This window comes from Gavia stellata, chromosome 1 (assembly GCF_030936135.1).
Source record: "Gavia stellata isolate bGavSte3 chromosome 1, bGavSte3.hap2, whole genome shotgun sequence".
NCBI classification, from domain to species: domain Eukaryota; kingdom Metazoa; phylum Chordata; class Aves; order Gaviiformes; family Gaviidae; genus Gavia; species Gavia stellata.
Window position 1 is genome coordinate 1,869,292 of NC_082594.1, and position 17,362 is coordinate 1,886,653.

Below are 17,362 nucleotides of genomic sequence, written 5' to 3' on the forward strand. Positions count from 1 at the left end.
GTTGCTGAGCTCCTGATCCATCTTAATTCAAGTAGACTCTGTAAGATGAGGATCACTACCGTATGGTGCTTGGAGAAATTAAGAAGGTGGAATGACCTCAGACTCCTCATCCTTCAGGTGTATGACCTGAGTAATACCTGGGTCTGTTTTACTTGTAAATAATTCCATCTGCTAATTTCACCTCTTTTTGCTCATCAGCACTAGCCTGTAAGAATAATTTGGCTTGGCCTTTTGGTTCCTTCTAGAGCAGGTTCTCTGGGAAGTTATCCTACATCTTTTTCTACAGTATGGGACATTTTTAAAGGTGCTGAGTACTTTCTCAACCACTTTGGTCTCATCATGACAATGATAAGAGCACAGCCACCAGTGATGGACCTAGTGATAGTTACTCTCACCGTTTCATATCTGTTCCTAGTATGTTCAGATGAAAAAAATGGTGAAAAATAATATGCATCCAGAACCACATCTGTTTTGACTTAAAACATTCACTGTTTTGTCCCATCTTTTCACCATGAAGACTTGAAACCTTTGCTTTAATTGCATTGGTTCCTAGATTCCTTGTACATCATACTCATTCTCTTTCTTCTTTTCTTTTTACATAATAAATGAAGAGCTGTGGCACAAAAGAACCCTTCGGTCCAGTACTATGCAGGTGTGGGAGTTAATGCTTATGTCTCTGTGCACCCCTCCTTCCTACCTGAGGCAGAGAGACGCAACACACGAGCTGTGGCTCGTACTTTCTGCCCAGAGTTCGAGCATCGCATAGAGTTTCTTTGTAACCTCGTCATTCAGAAAAGTAGTGGAGAAGCCTCTTGTCTGGGGGAACTCTTGCAGTCTGCCAGTATCGTCTTCTCTATCTACCATCAGAGCACCAAGTCAGGTAAGGACGACAAGTGATTACAATGACTGAATGCAGTTGCAGAATGATCCAGTCCCCTTAATTTTTAGTTTAGAAAAGAGACTATTCTGTTCAGTTGCTAATAGATGTAATTACCTTAACTGTCTCAAAGAAGACTTTGGGAGATACTGTTCCCCTTGTGCAAAGAGTTAAGGTTTCTAAGACTCCAGGTGATTTAAGATCACCTTTTAAGTGAAAAGATAATGCAATTAACAGTTATAATGCTTGACTCGTGGAGCACCCTGCCTTTATATGTTCATGCCGTATTGCCTCCACTTCATGAGAGATAATGGAGATAGCTTAAAATCCTCCAATGATTCTGTGGCAGATAGGCAAGATTCTTTTACAACATAACCACATGTTGTAGAATTATTTTATAAACAAAATTTACCTAAAGATGACATTGTTTTTTACTCCTGAGGGAGAAAAGTCAGTAGTGGCATGCCATCAGGGTAACTGACCACTAGCTCCCCACCGGTTACTTAATGTTCATCTGTGGAAATATTCCTCCAAATTCAGTGGTGGTGGAGCATGTATCCTGTAATGAATGTGGACTGGCAATGCCTACAGCCAGGTTTTGCTCACACCCCTGTTTCTCACCGATTTTGGCCTGATATGTACTGGGCCATTTGTTTTGATTTTGTCCTTTTTTCGTGGCTTAAAAGTGTTTTCAGTATGGCAGCTGAGCTATTTGCTGTTGAGGGCAGTACAGCTTTCTTTCAAAGGAGATACCGTCTGAATCACTTTTAAATCTTGCGTTCCAGTTTGTTGTATTTGCAAAATGATTTATTTTCCAGCCACTGAGACATTGGCAGCTCGGACATCAGGAGATTATCTTCTTGGGACAGTCACAATTCCAACCAGAGACCTGCTGAGAAGAAGATCAGGTAATACAGCAGCGTTACGCTGCTGATATTCTGGGTAAATGCTATAATAATTGCTTAAAACAATTTTCACTCCCATTTTTGGGGGTTTTGTTTTGGTTTTTTTAGACCAAAGTTCTCTCAAACATGGCACATGCATTCATTAGAAATCCTATATCAGAAAACACATGTGAGGGTGGTTGTTTGAAGGTCAGTTTTCAGGGTGTAGGATGTATAGTAGCTGAGTGAATATTAACCTCCTTAGTATTTTATTGAGTGCCATTTATTTTCTACCTTAAGATGGAAAGTCCAAGAGTAGTAGTGTTCAGTAGAGGACCAATGATTGCTTTTGAGTTGTCCAAGCTGGAAACAAAGGCTTAGATAGGTTAGAAGGCAGTTGGATTAACTTCCTTGAAACTAAATGTAAAATATCTCCTCTATTTGTGTTAGTTTGTGATGATAATGTCTTGTAATAATAATGTTTTCATTATCATCTTGGTTATTTCTGCTTTAATCTCAGTATAGTGCTAGTTTTCTCCAACAAGAAGTTTTGAGTTTATTTTTAATGGGAAGAGAAGAGGAAAAACCTGAGAATGTCCAATTTCATAATTCGAGATTAATGGCATACAGTTTTGTTGTAAAATAAGTGTCATTAATGAAATGGAAAGTAAAATGCCATTGGGGTCAGAACTACCGGTGGGGTTTTCTGAGGTCTAACCGTTTGCTGCTTTTTCAGGTTAGAAATAATTTGAAAAATTCCAAACTTTCACAAGAAATAAACACTTCAAGTGCTGGTCCTCTAATGACCAGAGAGCGGAAAATTCTTTCCTTATGTTTTTGAAAGGTAGGATAAGTCTAACTATGACCTTTTCTCCTGAAGGTATTACAGGCTGGTATCCAGTTACCCTATCCGAAGATTTAATGCCTTCGCACTGCACAAACGTCATGCAGGCCATTGTGGGAGGACTGGAACTTTCCGTTACCTTTGCTCATCAGGATGACAGAGAGCGTGTTTTGGAGGCCGCTAAGCTCTTAGGATGGAACGGTGAGGAGAGCCATGAAGACAGCATGGATGATAGTGACGAATGGGAGCAGAGTGCCAACCCAGTGACTGTGACCATCTCAACTCCAAGAGTGTGGCTGCCAGTCCACTGTGTGCTGCTTGCAGGCCAGATGCACCTAAATAAAAGCACTTATTGCTACCTCAGGTATAAGCTATATAATCAGGAAGCCACGTGTACTTTGCTTCGGAGGCCAAAATTGAGTGACGACACAAAGAATGTTACGGTGAGCTTTAAGAAACCGAACAAAGTGACTCTCAGAATGAGCCAAGGACTGCTTTGGTTCTTCAGAGAGGAGAAGTTAGAAATCCAGGTGTGGTGGGCATATGGTAAAGAAAATGATGTGGAAAGACCACTTGATACAGATCGTCTTATTGGATCTGCCTATGTCGACCTTGCAGCATTAGCAGAGAGGTCAAGGACAACGCTAAGTGTTAGTGGTAAGTTCCTAAAGAACATTGTCATGTTTCATTCCTCTTACTGACGTTTTAGTTTGGTTACTTCTCTAGTCACTTTAAGCAAAACATTTACAGCTTTGTTTTGTCCTGTATGCAACATGCACTCAACTCCTCCTTTCACTGAAGGTGAAAAATCTTAACAAGGTTAAAATACTTGCTTCTCTGAATTCAAAACTTAAACTAAGTTTAAATGGGTGGAAAATTGGCAGTAATGACCAGTAATAGGGAGAGCAATTAGCCTACATGGATTGATGAAGAATGTTTCTTCAGAATTATAGATTGGGCATCATAAGAGTGAGAAGCAGTAAGAATAATGTCTCTCAAGGAGGCTGAATGCCTGCAGTCAGAGCAAAGGACTAGACACCAAGAAGGTCATGGAAACTTCTGCTTTGTTCGGTTACTTAGGCTTCTGTCATCTACATGGTATCCGTCAGCCACCAGTTTGCGTGTAGATTTGTGGACAGGTCATTGGTTCTTCTTTTGAGTGTGCTCAGGGAAGGGAGAAGGCTGGATATTAGGAAAAATTTCTTTACTGAGAGAGTGGTGAGACACTGGAATAACCTGCCCGGGAAGTGGTGGAGTCACCATCACTGGAGGTGTTCAAGGAACATGTGGACGTGGCACTGCAGGACATGGTTTAGTGGGCATGGTGGGGTTGGGTTGGTGGTTGGACTTAATGGTCTTACAGATCTTTTCCAACCTTAGTGACTCTGTGATTCTGAGAAGGAACAAGAGTTAAAACAAATTTTTATGCTGTGTATATGTTGTATTCTCCATATATGTATACAAATTATGCAGAGGCACTATTCCCAGGACTTGTAGGACGTTGATGTGCTTTAAAATAGTAACCTGAGCTGCCAGTGGGGAAAATGAAGTTGTACCCAATTTGGGGGATCGGTCACCTGTTTTTATCCTTTACAAGCTGATACTTCTACCAGCGTGCTGGGTGATACCTTGCATAAAAATTCCACTGAAAATCAGAATTCATTCTGCTGGTCTGATGTGAGATCTTTACTGTAATGAACTGTACAAGCTGTTTTCCAAGATCCTAGTTTTTCTTTGGCTTGTTTAGCTGGCTGTTTGTGAATTCTCTTACAGGGGTTTATCCGTTGTTCAGATGCAATGCTGCAAACCTAGCAGGAGCTGCTGTACGTGTTCACATCGTCCTTTCTTCCGCTTCTGCTGCCCTGCCCAGCAGACTTCACTGTGCTGAGGAATACAGCAACAGTGAAGATGAAGGCACAGAGAAAGCCCCTGATCTGAGCCAACAGGTCTCTGAAAATCAGAGTCAGAAACTGGATATCCTAAGTTCAGAAGTCACCGATGGCAAACCGCAAGAAGATGATGTGATGTTTCTGGAAAGCACAGTTGCTGTCAATATCCTTGTGGAAAGAGCAATGCATCTAAGTTTAAAAGGTAACACCACCACCCTTTTTTCTTTCTTTTTTTTTTTTTTTTCCTGGGTTCTGTTCATAACAGGTACTGCATGGAGCAATTTAAAAACAAATCCTCAAACTTACTCTGGCACAGTGAATGGATGTGATGGGTTTTGAACTTGGCCTCATAGTGTTGTAACGCCGAGAGCATTGCATCGTTGTGTAAGTACGGGGGAAGCAGGAGGTTAAACTATTCAGCCTATCTCTATTAATAAAACCCAAAATATAAATAAGATAATGCTCACTGTTACAGATGATGGCTGAATTCTGAAGTTAAGCCTTATCTGAATAACTTAACCCCAAGACACTCATATCTCCAAAAGACTCTTGCAAATTTGCATTTTTAGCATATAATCAATTTGTAAAGCTGGCTTACTCATGCTATCTGGAGACTGCCAGACACAGCAGTGAGGAAGGGCAATGTAAGGGCAGAGCAGTCGGAGCTCACCCAGGCTTGACACACTGCTTCCCCCTCTGTAGAGTGGGAATTACAGGTCGGTGGCTAGTCACTGTGCTAAGGTTCACCAAAGAATTGCTCTTTGCTTTTGAATTGATGCTAAGCGTATTAAAATATTCCTTCCTAGCAGGAGACATTTGTCTCTTGATGTGCAGCAATGTAACACACTTGGTGAATTTGCAGGTTTTTGGAGCCTTTTGTTTTTCTCTCAAGTTGCAGTCTCTAAATTAATCTCTTTGTTAAAGATGAGTTAAAGCCTTTAAAACACATCAGGTGCTCTGCCCTTCACCTTGGGCACCTCTAGCGCTGCATGACTTGATCATTTTGTGTTTGCTCAGCACTTGGAGTGATCTGATCTTATTTGGGCCATTGCACGCTGCGTAAATACAAATAGGAGTAAGGAACTGACCCGAGGTGAGTGTACTGGAAATGTCTCCATTAAGATCAACTGTTTCACAGTCCAGGTGATACGCCAGAAAGGAACACTCAGCGTTTTATGGTGTGATAACACAAAAGAGTCAAAATATAAGACATGATTTAAGTGTAAGTAATTCTGAGACATACTGAGCCCTACAGATGGCTTTGTTACAATGATTCTATAATCTTCTGGGATTTTGATGCAACATTGTTTGCTACTGCAAAGTTTTTGATGGGATAAAGGAGGTTTCTTTCGATGGTGTACACGATTGCAATATTTCCATCTTCAAACAACTTATCATTTTAGGGGATTTTTAGGACTAACTAACTGAGAGGCAACTGATACACTGAAACAAATGCTATATAAGCTAGTCTCAAGAAGAATTTTCATTTTTCATGATAACAATTTTCATTATTGTGTTACAGGCAAAAAGGCTGGAATACGTTTCCAGTCCAGTATGTTACGGATGATAAACTTCCTGCAGTTTTGGAAGAACTACTTAAGATACACAATTTTCAGAAACTGAGAGAAGATACAAAATGTTTCCACAAGCCTCTTCATATTTCTTGTGGTCTAAAATAAATTTTCCTGTTTTCTTTATATTATTTGGAAGATGAAGGAAAAGAAAAGAAATAGCCTAAATTTCATAACGTTGGAAAGGAACGAAATTACTTCTATAAAAATGCAGAAGTTCTATAAAATGGTAGAAGTTCAAACCCACAAGTCTTTTCTCTAACTTAGTTCTAACTGGTTTGAGCACTGTTTCGAACAATATTATGACAGAATTTTCCACGCATCTTTTAAGGACTGAAGTCACTTTAAGCTGCAGTTGCTAACCTCTTCCTGCCATGTTTTTCATCTTCTTCTGTACAGTTCTCACATCCCCAGGGAATAGATGTCTCTTCATTTTCTTCTATCTGTGGTGGTCTTTTTTTTTTCAAAGTTAAGCTTCACCACTAGCGAACGGCTGCTGGATTTGCAGGTGTGGAGCCTGCGATTCTCTGTGCACAGAGCAGCTACGAAACAGAAGCGTAGGAGCGCAAGCTTCTCCATGGACCTCGCTGCGATGTACGTCCTTGTATTTATCAATGGAAGATCATCCCTAGCAAAAGGGAAGGAGTTTCCCTTCCCACTCCTGGCTTCTCTGCCAGCATGCTCCTTGCAGAGCCTTTTGTCACATGGACAGCTGTCCTTTCAGAGTAATGTAAAGAACGTATTTCCAACAACCCCTCAGCCATGTGGCAGCTATCGGCACGTTATGCTGCCAGTCCGGACCATGCCATGCAGGAGGTGCCCTAGAGTTAAAGCTCTTGTGTTGTACCACCTGCTTCCTGAACCGTCAGGTCACACACCTCAATTCCTTCTGTCAGCTCAACCTTCAAATACTGCTTTTATAAAGTAGAATAAACCCAATATTTCTAAGTGTAACTTCTGTGCAAAGTTCAGGCATTGGGAGCTGCTAGGCTAAATCAGGCTCTGTAAGACTCCTTTGATTATGGCTGAGCTTTCTTATTACAGCCAACAATTCTTTCTATTATAGGCTTTTCTTTTCCTAGAAGAAAAGCAAGCTAACATTTGAGAAATGCTGGTTTGCCTTTGACTACAAAGATTGATTTTAGGTCTGCCTTTACATGCAGGAGATGGTGAGCTAGTCTGGACAGGCTGTGCTCATTTCTCTAAGCTGAGCTCACATTGCCCACATCTGTGTTTGAATTGTCATAAGTACAGTCTTATCAAACTGCAGAGAGTTTTGTGTGGCATGTTTTAACTGAAGTTATTGTAGAATTGTAAAAAAAATTTTAAAAATCTTGTTCTCAAGCAAATCCTCATGGTCAAGGCATAAATGAGCAGTAACTCAGCTACTATAAATCAGTCACACTTGATTATATTTTCATGGAGAATCAGACTTCAGGAGAAAAGAGAATTATTTTTAATTAAATCAGATTCATACTCATCAGTTTTGATCACTTTGGCCAGAAAGGAGGAAGCAATCTGTAATAACTGAGTGATAGTTGGTTGCAAAGTCTGTTCTTGTTTCCCCTTGGCTAAGTCCATTTCTCCTAGGAGATTTTGCCAGCTACACATTCACCATCTGAACTGCTCTGTAAGCAGTAAAATGCTACTACAGCTTTACAAGCCATGGTACACTGCAGCAAATTAATCTCTTAAGAGGGTTCAAGCCCTTAGGAAGGGTCACATACAGAGGGAAGAGGCCCTAAGCATCTCTCCTCCTTTTTGGGCTATAATTCAGTGCAAGTGATTGTATAATTTCTGCAGCTTTCGTTCAACAATCTCTAATCCACAATATCCAGCAGCATCTGCGGAACATCTAGCTCCATCCCTCAATTTAACCTTGCATTCTTCTGCCTCTAAGCACAGAAACTATCTGCCTCTAAGTGCAAACATGCCCAGTTAAGTCAGACTAGTTAATTCGTCATCTGTTTTCTCACAAACCTTTTCCCAGGTTATTTCAGGACGAATTTGGGAGAAAATGCTTACGGTTCCAGCCCTGAACTATGCTTACGCAAGGAGTCTTGTAAAGGTTTTACTGGTGCGTTGCAGAGTGAATGCCATCCTTGTTGCTTAGCTTCGCAATCACAAAGGTCTAGTTTGTGCATAGATTAAAAATGGTATTTCCTGAAGCTACTTAAAAACAATTTCAGCAAAGCCTACCTGCTGCCCCATGTGTAGCTCCCTGGACTAGGACATGAAGGCAGTTGATTTTTCCCTCCCTAACTGATATAAACTTTGATATTTTGGCCAAAATGTTAAGGTCTCGTCTACTTTCTTCTCTCAAATGTCCTGCTGGTGCGGTAGCAGGGCTGGTGGGAGCACACACACACTTAATAGCAACCGGTAACGTTACTGTCCGTGTGCTCTATCCCTGCTCAAAGCACATACCATGGGAAAATACAGGGCACTGTGACAATTGATCTGTAACACAAACTCCCATTTCTGCAGTAGGTATGAAGGACAGTGGGAAAAATTGGGAGGGAAGCCAGCAAGAATTTGGAATATAATTGTATATACTGCTTTTTCCTCTGTATTTAAATCTTCATAACAGATGAGAGTGGTACTTGTTTCTACCTTGCAGGGGTGTTAAGTTTCTCTAACTATTTCGGTCTTTCTGGGATGAACTAATAGAGGGTATAAAAAAGGTTATTAATCCTTGGGTATCGTTAACACCAGCTGTGCATTTTCTTACACAGTCAACACAAGTGTGCTTCCTCTCAGCAATCCAACTGATAAGTCAAACTGCCTTTTGTAACGCTGGATATTTGCTATGTCTGCAGCTAGGATCGTCAAACTCTGCCGTCCAGCATGGAGGGTAGATCAAGCACTGGAACAGGGTCCTGGGGACCTGGGTGTTATTCCCAGCTTTGCCTCTGACTTCTCAGATGATCTTGGGCAAATGTTTTTTCCATTTCCCCCTTGAATATTCCTGTTTCTGCTCTGTAAAATGTTCGTGTAATATTTGCCCCCACTGTAAATAAAAAGTACTTTCAGCTCCACCAAGGAAAAGGAGTATTTCCTAGATGGTGGATTTCTTTGTTAATTATCTGTGTTTAATTGCTGAACTGCCTTCAGATGTTTTTTTTTTAAATTACTAATAACAAATCTGTATTCAATTCTGTATAATTTTAGGGAGTCCTTTGACAGAACGTGAAGTAACAGCACCCAGTAGCTGTGTATCATTTGCTGTTGCTGGTGCAGATGCTCCAATAACCACTTCAGTAATAGAAAATACAGATTCACCGGTCTGGGACTTTCAGCAACAAGCGAGGTAAGCGATGAGGACTCGCACAGACACACTTTGGATCTGACAGCCAGGCTAGGTGTGAAAAGGACATATCCAGTGTGTGTGGGGGTGCTTTTCTACTTGCCAGGCTTGTACTCTCAGCTAAAAAAGCTTGTTTCCATGTTTTACGATCACCACGTGCTCATACTGGGTAAAAAGTTGCTTGAGGAGGCTTGTTCACCTTGGGTGAGTCAGTCTATTGCCACTCATCTGTAGTTTCCCCATCTAGAGGAAGGGGCTGCTAATTGCTAAAGGACTCTTGGCAAGGTTAAGTAAGACTTCATCCAATTTATTGGCTTTTTCTGTATGTTTTACTTTGTTTCACGCTTAGAAATTATGCCTTGACTCAGGACCAGAGCTCTAAGTTTCGATTCACCTGCTGCAACTTTAAATATCTGGAAGTTATGTTTCTGACTCAGAGCTGTTCAGCTGTGGCTTCCTCTGCAGTCACTGGAGAGACGCAGGCACCTCCAGACAGTGAGTCACTTGACTTGTGTTAGAGACCCAACTTAGGACAAAATTCCCTAAGGATGCGTGTTTCTCTCCAGTAACTGCCAAAATAGTGTAGGAAACATAGCTCGGGCTTAGATGTCTGAGCCTAAATTAGAGCAGATGAATTGTCCACTCTGAGGAACCTCAGCAGATCAAGTCATACATGGTAATATTCAGTAGTAAACTTGTGTTTGCAGTCTTGTGGTTTCCCCACTGTTTCTATACCAGATTTTAAATTCATTCCAAAGCAGTAGCCAAAAGCGTTTTCTAAACTAGGTGGGACAAGTCTGTTACAGGTAACAAGAAAATGTACTGAATTTATTTTGTCCATCACAAAATGCATGCAAATGTATACCAGTGCCTGCACAGGAGTGGTCTTTTCTGCCAGACTGCTGAGTTGGGTTTTTGGCTTTAGGAAATTTGTAATACGAAGATGAAACCATTGAAAGACTGATAGCTGAAGTTTAAAAGTTTTATTTCACAGGTTGCTTATGCTCAGAGTCATATCTGAATTGCTTCAAGCAACTTAAAAGCTGTTCTATGTTTGACACTTCCATTTTCAGGGTGGTTTTTTCCAGAAATAAACTTCAAATATTACAGCTTTCAACCAAAATCCCAGTGCTTTGCTGTCACTGTAGTGTTGAGTCATGAAATAAACTGTATTTCTGTTTCTTCATGGTTTCATTGTCCTATCTTTTAAATTTACAACAAGAGTGAAGAAAGGGAACTATATATTGAATAAGCAAAAGCCCAAAGCATGTAAAGATAGTTATGCTTTTGAGGGCTCAGTGTTTTTGGATTTTGTCTTGCTCCCCGGCCCCCCCATCATTCCAGAAGGAAACTGATTTGTCTGGATAGATACAATGGCATTGAATCTTCAGAGGCATTTAAATGTGCTTGCTCTTTTTTCCTACTTCGCGTAACAAATTATGATTTTGTTCTTAACAGATTATCCAAAGAACTTCTGCTGGATCCACAGCAAACCTTGGTCTTCAAAGTGTGGCATAAAGCAGGTAAAGTTTGCAGTGCAGTATCAAGAGGAGTGTCTTTCCTGCATCCCTTTCCTTGAATGACTTGTATATAAAACAAGTAAAGTAAATGCTGTTAAGTAAATTGGAGAGTAGAATTGTAAAAACTTTTTTTGCCTTGCACTAGAAGAATGCTAGAGATAAATACCCATTGATTTCCTGCCCCTCATCATCATCCTTTTCCCCATTAATCATCTGGCAAGGTTTGGTTCCATTTTTAATTTGACAGTATCTTAGAGGTAGGATTTTCCCAGTGAAGGAAATTCTTTACTGTGTCTTTCATATGCTGTTTGGTGTCTCTGCAGTTGGTTGAAGTGTGGCCAGCCAGTTGTTATCAAATACTTTTGTAGTGGCATGGATATATTTTAACAATTGCTCCTGTATCCAGTCTCAGCATTCACTGGGGGAGTTGAAGGCCTTGGGTTTCAAACCTAACAACATAAAAGCTTCTTGTAAGCATTTTTACTGAACCTGCTGTTTATTGTTAAATGATAAAGGATGCTGCTAATAGTTCAAACCAGTGTTTGCTTGTTTTCTTGATAGCCCAGATCCTGCAGTGTTTAATTGGTCCCAAGCAAGCGCAAAAAAAAAATCTGTGTTTGTTGTTGGGAAGACAGCCCTACTTCTTCAATTCAAACTGCTAGGATATGATCTTTAAAATACTGGGGATTTTTTCTTTCTTTTTACATATTAAAGTTCAGCTGTCTGCTTTTTGCTTCAAAAATAAACTTCCTGTGTAATTCAGCCTTTCTCTGTATTACACAGACTACCGTGTGTACACTTTGATTCTCCTGGCAGTCCTTCTCCCTGCCCTGGTCTTTCATTTTCTCTGCAGGGACATTTTTAGCTGAATGTAACTGCTAAGGTAATCCAAATAATATCCACTTCTTGGATAGGATTATTTGTTCTGTACTTCAGATAAGTTTGCAAGACGGAAAAGACAAAGTGTTGCACAAAAATGCAAGAGTGGAATGACAAATCAGCATTTTTTGAAAGTTTTGGCAAAGTGAAAAGGGAAGAAATGGAAGTTTCTGGAGTGAGAATCCAATTCCGGAGGCTGAATGCATTTGCTGAGGTCCCCAGATTGGCCTTCAGGTTCTTTTATTTTTTCCAAGTCTCTGATTGTCTCTTATTTCTAGCCCATTTTCAAGCTGAATATTTCTCCCTTTATTACAACCTTTGTTTAACTAGTTCTTCTGATAAAGTATTGCACGGAGTACGTAACCCTCATGTCCTTTCTTACACCTGCAGCAAGGCCCTCAACCTGCTGTGAATTATTACCAATGTAGGGGTTCAGGTTATCAACAGCTACAATAGGGTCTGTTGTAGGGAAGAAGCTGGTTTAATTGTTTGAAACAATTTTTCCTTCTCAGTCAGACACCAAGCTTGTCTTAGTTTGAAGGCTGCTAGCAACCCAAATCTAAGTCTCATTTGTTTTCTTACACTGTATTCTCTATTCCCCCCACTTTTTTTATCCACTCCTCACTTGCTCTTTACCCCACGAGAGCTGTCAGCTTTTAAACCATTTTTTCAGTTTTATAAGATGTCCTTCCTGTAAAGTCTAAACATATTTCAAGGGCTGTATAATAATAAACCTGCGGTTTAAATTAATATGTGCTTTATATTCTTCCTCAGACACTGAGCGAGTGATAGGATTTGCATCAGTGGACCTTTCTCCTCTTCTTTCTGGCTTCCATCTCGTGTGCGGGTGGTACAATATTACAGATTTCAGTGGACAGTGCCGAGGGCAGATCAAAGTAGCGGTTTCCCCTCTTCAAAACATAAATAATCTCAAAGAAGAAAGGCAGGCAAGGATCCGGACCCAGCCAGCAAGTTCTTCAGTACGTCCTTCAGTTTCCTCCCCTGGGCATATCTGATTATATTCCTAATAATCAGCACTGACTCGGGGTGGTGGTGGGGTCTGAAATAATGATTAAGCATAGCAAATTCACAGTGCTGTAATGGATCAGTCTGTGTAAACGTACCAGGAACACTGAATTCCTTGTTTAAAAATTCTGCTGTATGTTTCCATGGTAGCTGCAGGCCAACACTAGTTACAGCGCTCATTCAAACCTAGGTCATGATCATCTCCAGTGGCTTCTATCACTTTGTTGTTGCTTCGTGGGTGTTGGGGGTTTTTTTGTTGTTAGGAGAAAGAATATTCTATGGTTTTGGGTGTCTGGGAGCCTGGCATTGTTCTGTTTGCTGCTTTGCGTGGCAGCTGATGCCCAAAACCATACTGTAAATTCAGCCTTTCATTGGTTAGGAGATTACTAATTTGGCAGAAGTCTATTTTTCTGGAAGATTTGCCATTTCTGGTGTGTGTTTTGTTCTCTAGACTTTCCCATTACGCTGGGGTATGATATACACATGTAATGGAGCCCCTATAGCCTGCTTTCCATCAGTTGACTCTTCAGTAGCATGGGGGGAATTAACAAATGTTCCTGAAATAAGAGTGTTGTTAAATAGTACTTTGGCTCAGTGCTGGAAAATCCTTTGAAGATTTAAAGCTATTCAGAAAACTTCAGTTTTTGTTTGCCAGCTCAGCAAGATACTACTTTAATTTCTCTATTTTCTTGCTGTGGAAGGCTCATGTGTGGTGTTCCTCTTTATTCTAGGTGAAGCCCAGCTTTCCAACATTTCCCAATAATGCTACAAGCTTTTCCAAGCAGATGTTGAATACTTCGTCAAAGGAAGTCAGTGTTCCAACTCGAGAGCGGTAAGTCAGTTGGCTGTCGGACATTTTGATTGTTTTCAGGGCTCAGAAATCTACCTATCTGAAGGCTATTGACTCTACTGAAAAAAAAAAAAAAAGACTCAAGCCCTGTCAAAGGTCTTACCCTGTGTTTGGGCTTAAAGATTAAACCAAATTCCCTTTACCAGTGAGAGGGTGGCCCAGGAGATAGTGATCCTGAGACAGGTTCCTTTCTACGAAAGCTGGATGTTCTTTTTCTTCTCACTTTTGTTTCATAACACCCTTCTACATTAGGATTTACACGATGCCATTGCTAAAACCAGCAGCTATTTCTTCCCGACCTTTGCAAGAATAAGTTTTAGATTTTTTTTTTAGTAAGTTAGAATAGCGTATTACTGATATATATACCCCCTTTATTTTGCCATACCTCCTATCCGTGGCTGGTGAATGACAACTGGTGAGATGCTGTTGTATTGCACATTCCAGGACTAGGACCATCAGAGAGCCTGCAGTAATTCCTGCTTCCTGTCCCTTAAAACAACCACCAGTGTTTATATATTTAACTAGCAACATGTGAGAGAGCCTGTTAATTTGTAGTTTGTTTATTTAGCATACGTAGGAGATGATATTTTTTCCTGTATGTGTCTTTGAAGTTTAGAGGGGCCACGGGCCACCATTATTTGGTCCGAACAGCTGGCTTGGCAGCTCCCAGCAGACATGGCAAATTCCCTGTCAGCCACACTATTAACCAGTGCAGAGAGGGTAGTTGCAGTTTATTTTAAAAAATAAATCTGAAGCAGTAAATGCCATTCTTGATGACATTTGAAAGAGCTAGTTTCATCCATCGGTGGCTCTTCAATGCATTTAAAGATGTTGGATATTGTTTCTTGGCAGACTTTTCACAATTAGAGATTTCAATCTGTTTTCTGTTGTTGAATGTAGGCCTGTTTCTAGCAGAATTAGTCCCCCTGGAACACACACACCTCGTCATGAAGAGCATATGCAGAACGTGCGCAGATTTCACGAATCCCTGCAACAAGCAGAAGGGAACACGCACCGGGTGGCAAAGATGGACTCATTATCGCTGTCATCACGTGCTTCTCTTCTGTCTGCTCTCAGGTAAAGCAGAGCTATAGCCAACAAGGTAGATCAAAGCCTTACATTTGCAAAGCAGAGCTTGAAAGTGAAGAATTCTTGCATCCAATTTTAAAGGAAATAAAAAAGAACATATGCAATAACTGATTAAGAGGTATCAGTGGGATATTGGTGTAATTTACAGCAGGATGAGATGAGATTGGAAAAGCAGGGACTAGGCAGGGAGCTCTGCGTCAGGACTGAGGTGCTATAGCAACGCTGTGGGATTCTGAAGGGAAACAGCAACAGCAGTGTTTCCAAGTCTGGATAGAACGCTTTGCTTTACCCATCTTTTGTACATCTGTAACACAGCACAATTAAGCCAATAGTCCTCCGAGTTGGTTTTCACAGATACAAGAACAACCCTGTAAGCATTTTCATGGTGCACGGAGCAGGATGTCCTTTCCCAACAGCATGCCTTTCTCCTTACTAGAAGCACTTTTCTCTTGACTAGATTCTAGGTTTAAATCAGGTATAAATTTTAGAAGAATAATATTTATTATCTCCAGGAATAGAGGACTGAAAGAGACTTTCCGAGTCATTCCATCCCTTCCCCTGCTACCACAAGCAATATGTCATAAAATCCTTGGATCTTAATCTAAGGATTTCTACCTGCTTTTTGTCAAGCTCAGTCATAAAGGCAATTAATATCCTTGCCTTCTGTTGGAAGGTCATCTCAAATCCAACTTTGATTAAGTAAGTTTAAAACTAGCTCTTTTTTTATTTTCCAGCCATAAATTTATTCAGCATTTGTTCTTGAGAAAGTGTGGTCCTTTTGCTTAGACAGAGCAACCTGAACACTTACCTACTGCTCTGTTTTTCAATACTAAACCTTAATCTTGTATTTGCATACCTACCCACTGTTGTCTGGAATGATAGAAATAGAACCAGTCTGCCACAGGCTTTTTTTCCCTCTTACCAAATTTCTTACCACTGCTTACAGAAAAAACTTGAGTGAGCTGGATGAGGTTCAAAGGTACTTCAGTCAGAAGCTGACCAGGTCTTTTCCTGACTTCAGTTACGGTAATACATCCAAACCAAGTCATGAGGAGCGGGAGAGTGATCATCAGGGCTTGATGAGCAGAGAAGCGGATCCCAATGGATGCCATCTTTTGGAAAAATCTAGTCAGTTGGTGTCTCAGGTCAGCAGCCTGATCAATGGTAAGTTGCCTCTTGGTTTGGAATTTTTTGTCAGAAGCTGCCTTAAAGTATCTTCAAATTTCTTACGTAATCGGGACCAGTTCCTGGTGTTGATAATCAGTATGTGTTGGTCCGTTGGGAGAATGCTTCAGAGAGACTTTCAAACCCCTGTCAGTAATGATAGTGTTGAACTGAAACATGCAGAAGGAAGATTAGGTGGGCATTAAGACCCTCTCAAGATAGCCTAAATTCTAATTAAATTTCTGTTCAGTAGAAAAAGGGAGGCCTTGCAGAAGAGCAATCCACAGGATGGTACTGAGCTGAGTCTGTGGTTCTTTGCTAATAGGAATTGGCATATCTCTTGTTTTCAGGTGAAATTTATGCCCTTCGTTGCATAGCTAAAATAAGGTTATTTTTGGATAGGTAACACAAAGCTCTTGGCAAGCAGCAGCTTTTCTGTTTATCACATTCAATATATTTCCTCTTTTAGAGGCATCAGTGCAATTAACTTTCCCTATCGTCAGTGCTGTTGGACACAGAATGACATCCTTAATAAGGATGGAGTATGACACAACAGGGAAGGAAACCATATCTCTTTGTACACCTTGGTTTCAGATGTATGTTTTTTCACTCTGCCTACCGTTCCTAACAGCTTCGTTGTAACTGTTCTTCATCTCAGCATTAGCCTGCTCACTGATTGCAGTTAATTTAATGTTAGCTTAACTGTTCATGCCACTCTGATCTCATACCAGAGAGGTGCTGTGAGTAGCAAAATGACTAGGAAATCAAATCCATGCTGGTGCTTTTAAAATAATTTATCAGAGTAGAGAATAAACTGGCTCGGAGCGCTGCCAGTTGAAAAGTTATTCTGTGCTGCCTGTGGCTACCTACAGGGAAGCGGCGCTTTCAAGAGATAGAGTAGAAGCGCACGTTCCTGTTATGCCAGAACTTGCTATTCTTGTATCACCACCTTGATCTTCTCATTTTCTTTTCTTTTTCTTCTCCAAGGTTTTGCTTTTTTTGTTCTCCTTCTCATATTTATTAATTGTTTCTACTGCTTCTTTACATGCTCTCCTCTACAGTCTGTCTCAAACTCTTCCTTCTCCTTTTCCAAATGTCATCCACCATTACCTTACAGCAAGACTTTGTCTCTTGCTTCGGAGTAGCAGTAGTTTGCTATTTAACCTAATACTGGTGAACTAATTTCTCAAAGAATGTAAGAAATGAATAGGATCTGCTAACTAGGAACCAAAAATAGGTGATTGTGGTGATTCTTTTTAAAGAATTTCTAAAATCCCCAGAGATTTTCAGGATTGCATAGATTTTATTAATGTTTAGGCTCCTAATCCAATCACCTTTTTTCAGAGCCTGTGTTAGGAGCACAGGCAGCTCTTTGTTTTCAGACTTTACAATTTTACCACCACAACTGAGCAACAGTCCTGAGTGAATTCCTGTTTTACAAATATTTAATTAACAATTGTCT

The 17,362-nt window shown here is 40.5% G+C and overlaps 1 protein-coding gene across 1 annotated transcript in view; it reads left to right on the top strand.

Moving 5' to 3' along the window:
- C2CD3 (C2 domain containing 3 centriole elongation regulator) overlaps window positions 1-17,362 on the top strand; it is a 53,256-nt gene that overhangs the window by 25,709 nt on the left and 10,185 nt on the right. Inside the window, exons 21-30 of the mRNA XM_059816441.1 lie at window positions 612-880; window positions 1,696-1,785; window positions 2,642-3,262; window positions 4,379-4,696; window positions 9,237-9,375; window positions 10,831-10,895; window positions 12,546-12,751; window positions 13,529-13,629; window positions 14,560-14,724; window positions 15,683-15,900. Coding sequence (XP_059672424.1) covers window positions 612-880; window positions 1,696-1,785; window positions 2,642-3,262; window positions 4,379-4,696; window positions 9,237-9,375; window positions 10,831-10,895; window positions 12,546-12,751; window positions 13,529-13,629; window positions 14,560-14,724; window positions 15,683-15,900 — 2,192 coding nt within the window. The remainder of the gene's footprint in view (window positions 1-611; window positions 881-1,695; window positions 1,786-2,641; window positions 3,263-4,378; window positions 4,697-9,236; window positions 9,376-10,830; window positions 10,896-12,545; window positions 12,752-13,528; window positions 13,630-14,559; window positions 14,725-15,682; window positions 15,901-17,362) is intronic.